Source organism: Amphiprion ocellaris, chromosome 2 (genome assembly GCF_022539595.1).
Source record: "Amphiprion ocellaris isolate individual 3 ecotype Okinawa chromosome 2, ASM2253959v1, whole genome shotgun sequence".
Classification (NCBI taxonomy): domain Eukaryota; kingdom Metazoa; phylum Chordata; class Actinopteri; family Pomacentridae; genus Amphiprion; species Amphiprion ocellaris.
The window spans coordinates 40,498,084-40,507,526 of NC_072767.1; the positions used below are offsets into that span (position 1 = coordinate 40,498,084).

Here is a 9,443-nt window from a genome sequence, read left to right on the forward strand (position 1 = left end):
GAAGCCATCAGTGTATGAAATTACATGTATGACTTCAAGATATGCACAAAACTATGTATTAAAACAAATAAATACAAAAGACAAATGTAATTTAAAATAAACTTTGTGATTTTATTGTTTTATACTTACTCTTACACATCATACAATCCTAACTCTTTAAAGAAAAAAAAACAAAATAAAAAGATATCTGGTGGTGTTTCTGGGGGACTGGAGTGCCAAGGGACAAGAACTACATCTCTGTGAACATTGTAGATTTCATTTGATGCCCCTAAAGCTCATCTTGAAAGACAGAAAGAAGAAAGTCATGTCTCCGTTTGTCTTTACTTCTGCAGTGAAGCAAAACTTTTAACAAGATTTGTCGTAACTTGCAGATTTATCATTATCATCAATCAAAACCTTTGCACGATTAAGACGCTGGTTATGAAAGGCTGTGCTAGAGACAAGACTGAAGACATCAAAACATTATCAATGCCACAGAAGTCAGAAAAACGTGTATGTATTGATAATATCTAAATCATTTAGGTACGGTAGCCCTAATTGCTGGTGGCAAGTCTCAAACAGTCAAAACTATTTTAGTGATCCAATTGCTCCGAATCACATGTAAGACAACTGGTCTTCCATTTTCTGCTCAAAGACAGTCTGTATCAGGGCCAGTAGTTTGATAAATGACATTACAACTTATTGTGTGAATTATGGTGGTTTACATTCAAACTGCTCATGGTTATTAAAAAAAAAAACAAGGTTGAAAGGGTTGGAACACTGATATGAGCAGTCAATAGAAAACAAGTATAAACCATGAAATCCCCATGATTTACACAGTCGAACAATCATCCTACGAAAAGACTTCTATGAAAGAATCTGTAAAGGACAACTGTTCTATATGCAATAATATTTTGTAATGGTCATCAAGTCAGCAAGTCTGAGAATTCTGTATGTATATGACGTACACCAAACTGCAGAGCAGCACCGACCGTAAGTCCCCCTAAATAGAACAAATATACTTCTTGTCACCACTCAAGATAAACTCCTTCTGAATTTCAATTTTCCACTAGAGGTGAGGTGGAGGAAGAAATTACATCACAGTCGCTATAGATGACCAACTTATCCCAGTTTAATAGTCTTAATGTTGGTATGCCAGCCATCACCAACACAAAGACTTAAACAGGAATTCTGATGAAGGCCAATTTTTCAATCAAAGGAGCCAGAACTAGAGTCACTCAGGTCCAACGTGATATTCTGTGTATAGACGGAAAGAGTCTCATTCACATCCAGCACATTCTGCATTGGTCTTATTTTGAAAATGCTCACTGCGCGAATTCCTTGCAACTTTTCTACAGCTCTTTCATAAATATTTAATGATCAAGATCAAGCAACATTTACAGGGAAATCTTTTAATAATGAAAACGTGAAATCTCAATTGCCCCTATATATCTCACAAGGGGCCATTTTAACTCTCAGTAATATCGCAATGCTATGAAAAGACTTCAGTAACAGGATAAAAGCATCAAGTGGGATACTGCGTGATTCAGCAACATTAATAAAGCTTAAAGGGGCTTGTTAACAATCCGACTACTATTGTAAAATAGAAGCCACATGGCCTGTGGGAGATACTCGTGGTAGAGCCAGTAATTGAAAATACTTTATATGTAATAACTTGTAAATAAAGGGGGAAAACAAGATGGGGAAGATATCAGTGCCAGTTGTGGCATTCTCTTTTTTGGATAATTATGAAAAGCACTTTAATACACATAGCACTATTCTTCACCTTAATCCCCCGCCTTTATTATCTGGCAAAAATCTACATTAAGATTATACTATATGAATAGGAGCCATATGGTATTTACATTTGGAAAAAAAAAAACAACTGTAGAGTCCTGTTAACTTGAACCTTAAGGTTCCAGCCATGCATTGTGCTACTGCTGTGTGGCTTTTTAAACATTCCAGCTTCATTTCAAACTGCGCAGTCACTTACAAAACAGTAACTCATATGCTCGACTGCACACATGCATGTAAGGTTGATCTTCCTAGAAGAAGCTAGCTAGAAGCGGTCTTCGCATTATGGACTCGTCTGAATCTGAGCACATTGTAAAAGCACAGCACGCAACTCTGCAGCATCGCGACAATCTTACTTTAGCTGAGCAGAACGTGTGTCGTCATACGTAGAGTAACTGCGACCCAGGTCAGTTTTCATTCAGCATGTGTCAGTGGTCTGCTGGTGGTTAGAGAAACATGGAGCTCCAGTCTGACTCCAAAGAACATAAAAGGGCATTCAAGAAGAGCACATCACCTCCCTAAACCATCATCATCAACCAGCTCATCAATCGAACAAGGCAATTTCCTCAGTGAGCCTGCAACACAGCTCAAATATAAACTGCAAACGACCCGGATGCTGAACAAAACTGAGTAGGTGTGGCACGTTAGTTTGTGCTCTGCAGTTGACACACTTTGTTGTGCTTCGTTTCCAAAGCCAAAAGTAATGGACATCTTACTGTACAATCTTATTTGTAACGGTTTAACTGGACTCTACTCCACCATGTCAGAGCTTGTGTGTTTTTCTTTAATGGTTATATAATCAAGATGGAATTACTTAAATATAATTGAAAAGGTTAAGTGCAAATCTTAATGATTTGCTGACACATGCTGCCAATCCTCCAGCACAGACCAACCAAACGATAAAAAATAAATAGAATGCAATCACACAATTCAAGCTAACTACAATATATTAATATAGATCTTCTGATGTCATACGCTCATTAAAACAGAAAGGAAAAAAAAAACACAGAAGTCAATCACTCAGTTAAGTCAAGGTTCTCGGTTTCCCGTTCCCCTGCCCCTCCCCTGCCTTCCCCTTCCCATAACTGTTCATGCACCCACTATCCATATAAGTCAATATATCAAAGAGAGACATATCTGGAAAATGCAGAGACTTTGGAGTTCAATGTGAGGTGACCCATAGAGCAAGGGAGCTGGGAAGAAAATAAAATGCCAATTTGACAAGAAGTTGACATCATTTTTCAGTCTGGGAGAGAATTTTATATTCCAAAGCCCTTAATAAGGTCTTGCTGATACATGAAATCACCCAGTCAGATTTTTTAAAACTCACTAGACCCTCTAAATATTCCTCTGTGTCATTATGCAGGTTGTGACACATTCCTTAACAGCTTATCCCTGTTTTAATTTCAACAACCTACAGGGACTGTATAAAAATAAACTCACACGATCCCCTCAAGTTGAGAAACAAAAAGGGGTTTAAAAAAAAAAAAAAAAAAAAAAGCCTTCCCTCCCCACGGCAACACAAATGTCCCCTACGGCTGTCTCCCCGACTCTCAAGCAAATGCGCACACACACACACACACACTTTCATACAAACACACACTCGCATACACAAACACTCAGGTTCGGCTGCAGTCACTAGCGGAGAGAGAGGGAGATGCTAGTAAGGGAAGTGTCTGGACTGTGGCTGCGACCAAACCACCCCACCCCACCCGCCTTAGTCTACCATGAACAAATGAAGCCATGATATCAGGTGTTTTCATCCAAGTCGCCATTGTTCAAATTCACAAAGTCAGAGAGACTTTTTCTGTTTTGCACTCAGTCCTCATAACTTCTGAATTTTCTCCGCCACCACGATGGGGTTCTCCTTGCGTATGCGGGCAGCAGCTGCACTCCGGTAATCATAGGGGCAGTCGTGTTTGTCAGAGTAACGGTGAATGGCACAGAACAGGTTGCCGCAGCGACAGTCAAAACCTTTGTTGGAGAGAAGCAAATAGGTCAGTCGGGCATGGAAGCGTTAGTATAACCACCATTTAGCAATTGCACACTAATTATTGTAGAGCTGTACTGTTGCACTGACCTCTACAGGATGAAAGATTCCTGTTTGTGGCACGTCTGAGAACGCCAGGATCATAGTCTGGGTGTGTGTTTTATATTATGAACTACTTTCAAATTGTTACTCTTAATTACTATTGGAACACTATCCAACAAAATGCCTTTTAAATGTTAACAAGGACACGGATAAAAATCTGCAACTCTGGACCCAATTTAAGTAGTACACTCAGGATTTGGTCAAGATTAGGCTATAATTATTACTTTAACTACCAAAAAATGTTTCCCTGGCCTCCTTTTTCTGTTCTGTTTGGCCAAAAAGTGGAAGCCAAGCAGTACACTGTGAAATGCACCACTAGCCTGCAGTATGTTGCTCTCTGTGCAAAGTATTTGGTTGTGAAAAGAAGACATTACACAAACCATGAGCTGGTACTGATACTTTGGATATGTAGATGACAAGCATTTGATCTAGTTAAGCCTTTGAAAAACAGCAATAGATTATCACTGATTTCTAATTTAAGCAATAAATCAGGAAGCTTGAATTTAGCATGTCAATGTTTTGGTAAAATTGTGACCACAAGTTTTGGCATTAGCTGCAGAAGGCGAGAGAGTCAAATAAACATGGAGGCATTGTAAGAAATACATGTGTAATGAAAGAAATGTATTAATTATGTCTTTTAAAATAGCAAAGATTTGGCAAGAACACATACATTTTATAGATTTTTATGCAGAGAAAACATTACTAACCATGTCTACATGGGAGTCATGGAAGCTTAGTGTGCATCAAGTGTACAACTGTCTTTGACTGTTTTTGCAAATTTCACTTTCGGAAGAAATGCAGATGGAAAACGAAGACATTTTTGAGATTGTACCATCAAATAAACACTTGCTGACATCCTCACAAGATAAGGGATCTTTAGAAACCACATTCTTTGCGTGTTATACAAATTTCCAACTCTGTTATAAGTGTCAAGTGAGGTGCGGAGAATCCCAACAAACCAGATTCATGACTCGTGAGCTCTCAGCAGCTAAGAAGAGCTCACTGTTCAGCGTGCGGAATTCTTTGCTCACTCACCAGTAAGGCCCACTTTCTTCCGGCAAGAAAAGCAGCGGTTCTTTTTTTTGTTTTTATCAGGAGTTTGGTCGCCATCAGATGAAGCCTGTGCTGCTTCCCCCACTGGCTCTGGTTAGAGAAAAAAAGCACCAAAAACCACTCATTATGTACGCTTATATATGAGCACACGTTAAAAAATAACAGGTCAAATACTAAAGCTAATCATAAGAAAACAGTCCAATGATGTAAAATACAAAGTCTTCTGATCATTAATTTAGTCATGGGATAACATATATTATTGCTACAGGTCAGTCTAAAGAGAAATTTCATGAATCACATGATAATAAGGCTACAAAATAGCTTGAGTTGCTGTGTTTTTGTGCTTAGTTTTTTATAAAATCTCTTTTTCAGAGCCCATTTCAGTCACTACAACACCCTTTTCATTTATATATGGAATATAAAAGTGGAATATATTATTAAGACATATATGAAACCAGTTTGACGGGGAAGCAGACAAAAATTAAACCCCTCATGCTAGAGGGTGGAGAAAGATCTCATGAACTGAAGTTTTATCATTAAATATTTTAATCATGTACAATTCCTCAGGCTGTTATTGAACAAAATGGTAAGACAGATTACAAAATAGAGAGGATTGATAAAGTAAAAAGGGGGAAAAGAAACAACAGGAAAACATCACCACTGAGAACATTTTTATTGTTTTAAGACTCACACTCTGGACCTCATTAAATTTTGCCCTCCACACCTTTGAGTATGACTCACTAAATGTGAATAGTGGGAAGGGACACATTTGGAGAAAGCAGTGCTCTCTATGTTGTTTACCTGAGCTGTTGGAAGTGCCCTCCTCTTCTCCCTCCTCAACCTCTGCTCGATCAGAGTCTACAGCTCCCGAATCCTGGGAGATGCTCATAGCTGTCATCTGTTGAGTTACTGGGCTGGGAGAGCTGGGACTAACAATATAACAACAGCAAATTAATACATTTTTAGATCATACAAGAATTATTGTACATTCTAAATAAAAAAAAACTAAAAATAATTTCATTAATTTGTTAGTAAATCTATGGAAAAAAGGTTTTGTACATTTTGTTGAATTGCAAATTAATGGTATCCCTGGCATCTAGATTGACAATCTAGATGCTCTTGCTGCAATTCAGAATGACCTATTGAGTATGTTTGTGATGAAATCCATCAACAAAAGCACAAATAGCACAATACATTTTGTCATTTGGATTTTTTTTATTGTATTTTGCTGCATACAGTGTAAAATCTTTTTTGTTGAGTGCCTAGCCACTAATTCTTTGCAACCTCTTTCAGCATGTTCTTTACTCAACGCTACTCCTACAGATGTCCTTGATGAGACAGAAATAACTACATGCAAACAGGGCCTACAAAAACGAAAAAAAAGAATATGAAAACATACAGAGCACAACCGTATTTCTTCATTACGCCATGATAAGCTAGAAATAGCAACTACAAAATGTCACAATAATGTGAACAAATGACTGCTTAGACATGCGGGGAGAAATAAAGCCATTACTGGAAGTACTTTTCTGACAATTGGTTGCATTATAATGTGAGTAATTTGCGTTTTCCAGGAAACTCAAGATATACAGGCAAAGGTCATATATTTCACTACAGCACAGTTACTGCTTAAACTTTAAATCCTCTAGACTTGTATTTAATTTTGTAAAATTTCCTGGTTACTATTTCCATAGTACTCATTTGTATGGTTTCTTTCCAGCAACTGACAGTCAGATCGATGACAAAATCCAGTATAAACTGCACACATTGTAATACAAAAATTCTTTTTAACAATTTAACAGCCCCATGGGACTCGTGGGCTGTCGCCATGTTCAAATGCTTTCCTCGCCCATCACACTGGAACATTTATTCTAAATTGTACTACGGTTTTTAAAAGCAGGCCCTCAGGCAAATTTTTAAACTACAATACTCTTCCGCTCATTCTCTCAGTGTCAAATACAACAGAGCTAAATAATAATGACTTAATTTTACTTTGATTAACAAATAGGCACTTGTACATCACCGCCCTCCGAACATAAACTGGCCTTTAAATGTAAAGGTGCAGTAAAATGTATGAGTATTTCAAAATTTAAAGTACACAGCTGTTAACATTGGTTGATAATGTGTAATAGCTGGGAGGGTCTTCTCACCAGAGAGCTCAGATTTATCAGGTGAAGCTAAAAATGTTTCAGTTGTGAAACATTAGTACAATAATCCCAGATGGTTGTGTTTTGAAAAGTAAAATTTTAATGTAAATGTAAACTAAGTGGATTACTATCTCTGACCTCTGGAGAGACAAGCTATTGTACTAGTTTGAATTGATGGGACTAATTAAAGAACCAACATTTTAACCAACACTGAAGAGGCCCAGATTACTCTGACCTGCTTCTTGAAAACATTCCACACTTAACAGAATGTTGTTTTTAAAATTTTACTGGATGACTAACATCAAAATTAACAATTCACCTTAATTTAGTGTTTTTATTTACTTTGGAACAACATGTGGCTAAGAAAACTCCCAAGCTGTCAGTCAGCATACCTAGGTGTTTGTTCCTCAGGTGGGGTTCCTGCCACCTCTGTACTGGGCTCTGAGGTTGTGCTCTCCACAGTCACACCAGCTGACCCCGGTGATCCTGCTGGTGACGTAGCAGCTGTGTGGGGACAAGACAGTCTGATACCACAAACCACACACACAGAGCCTGCTCTCTGACTTTCCACTCCTTTACAAGTAACTCATTATAAACAACTTGCTGGATGTGTTTGTCTACCTTGATCAAGTGTAGTCTGAATTCATGTGAAACAACAGATGGTGATGTCACTCTCTTGCTTTCTGATGCCACAGCGTAGGCAGCTACTGCTACCTCTGTTCTCCAACCCCTTTTAGCAAATTCAGGTGCCCCCCTATACCTGTACAGTTTTTGAGTGACCCCCTATCACAAGCTCCTATCTTTTCCACCTAACAGACCCACAGCCAGCTTTTTTGTAGGTCATGTCTCTCCCATCTTCCTACCTTTCTCTCCTGGGGGGCTGGAGCGTCCCCCTCCCTGTTGTCTCTGCAGGTGTTCCTTGTAGCAGACCGAGCACATGCCGTTGGTGCGGGGGTTACCATAGAAACCGCATCCCATAGTGCAAAGCATTGGCACCTGCGTCTGATTGGTCTCCTGAGCCATACTCTGACAGAGGGGGTAAGGGGGATGGGAGAGGATATTCCTGAAAATGGGGTTGCAGAAGTTAGTCAAAAATGATTAGCAGACCCTACTTTGGTTACAACATTCTCAATTTCTTAGCTAAAAGAGCTTGGAGACTGGCATTGTAGCATGAGAGTAGAGGTGGAGCAAAAACGTGAGTTTCTTTGTGAGCTAAGAGGTATGAGCTTATTATTTTGTAGCAGGAATTCATCAACTAAAATTAAGTCCAACTCCAACAATCGAGTGACAAAGTCCAGTCCTGCCCTAAAAGCAGGAATGGACTTTGACACACTAGACTGAAAACACAATCTAAATTCTGTTTTCAAAAAACGTAAAAGGCCAGAAAAACGTGTGACATTAATTGCAAAATAGAGAAGCGAATGAACACCAAATAAAACTATTTAGTTAATAATAAACCGCACTTCCTGTAACGTTAGGGCGATGCGCCAGGAGTTTTGGAAGTAGTAAGCCGTGTTTGTGACAAAAACTAGGCGGAGAGCTGTGCATGGGAACGAAAACAAAAGACACAAAGAGTCGTACACAATTGGACCGTAAAAGGCAAGTTACGGTCTCCGAAAACACAAGCTAGCCCTGCTGGGTTGAGCTTTCTTCCGCCGCGCAACGAGATGTTTTGGTCAGGACAAAGTTAACAAAAAACGAACAAAAGCTTAAGACGTGTCTGCACAAAACCAGCTCGAAAACGTTACCGAAACCCTCACATTAACCGATGGCTTGGCAAAGCTACGCTGCTTACAATCTGCCTGAACAACTTCCAGCTGACTGTCCCTCAGTCCGAGTTTGTCCGCAGAAGACAACAATTGGCGTCCTGTGCTCGCAAAGCTCACAGCAAACACTAACATTAGCAAACAGCCCCGCTGGACGTTTTGTCTGTCTGACACCGCATACCAATGCAAAAACAACGACAAAACTCGCCCGGCTGCGTTCCATCGTGACAAAAATCGAGAGAATTAAAAAAACCATAGCGTCCCTGGCGACAAACTATAAACAAATCTTTGGTTTTCAATCGAATAAACGCTAGCATTAGCAGGCTAACGTTAGCTGACTTGCTAGCATAATCAGCCAACCCAAACCAGAGCGCTTCCCGACAGCGTCCTGGCAACTTTTAAAATCGGTAACAGGCAGCGGGAGTCGCCGGTGTCAGTGCACGGCGAAGACAATACCTGGGATTCACGGTACCGGGGGCTGTCGACGGCCTCGGGCTTCAGATTTCTACAAGTTGTGTCCCCAGCAGAGCGCGCGGCCTCCTACCCAGCGCGAGCTCCCGACATTCGAAACAACGACCATGACGTCACCATCAGCATCGATTCAGCCTTCAG

At 39.7% G+C, this 9,443-nt stretch overlaps 1 protein-coding gene across 2 annotated transcripts; it reads right to left on the reverse strand.

Moving 5' to 3' along the window:
• Window positions 1–90: 90 nt before the first annotated feature.
• zgc:77486 (uncharacterized protein LOC405808 homolog) lies at window positions 91–9,443 on the reverse strand. 2 transcript variants are annotated; one of them, XM_023299859.3, is made up of 6 exons: window positions 9,288–9,443; window positions 7,929–8,128; window positions 7,458–7,569; window positions 5,720–5,847; window positions 4,901–5,008; window positions 91–3,747 (listed from the first exon to the last, which is right to left on the reverse strand). In XM_023299859.3, exons 2-6 carry the CDS (start codon window positions 8,086–8,088, stop codon window positions 3,599–3,601), a joined length of 657 nt encoding a protein of 218 aa, XP_023155627.2. In that variant the 5' UTR covers window positions 8,089–8,128; window positions 9,288–9,443; the 3' UTR covers window positions 91–3,598. The 2 variants fall into 2 exon arrangements, with proteins under 2 accessions (XP_023155627.2, XP_023155629.2); XM_023299861.3 differs by having other exon boundaries at window positions 7,929–8,091; window positions 9,288–9,417.

What these genes read in the sequence shown, in the direction of transcription:
- zgc:77486 (XM_023299859.3), bottom strand. Translation starts at nt 8,088, where the DNA reads ATGGCTCAGGAGACCAATCAGACGCAGGTGCCAATGCTTTGCACTATG. An exon ending in GGGCACTTCCAACAGCTCAG is followed by an intron (nt 5,009 to 5,719) that starts GTAAACAACATA and finishes TTCTCTAACCAG; the next exon opens with AGCCAGTGGGGGAAGCAGCA. An exon ending in GAAGAAAGTGGGCCTTACTG is followed by an intron (nt 3,748 to 4,900) that starts GTGAGTGAGCAA and finishes TCTCCAACAAAG; the next exon opens with GTTTTGACTGTCGCTGCGGC.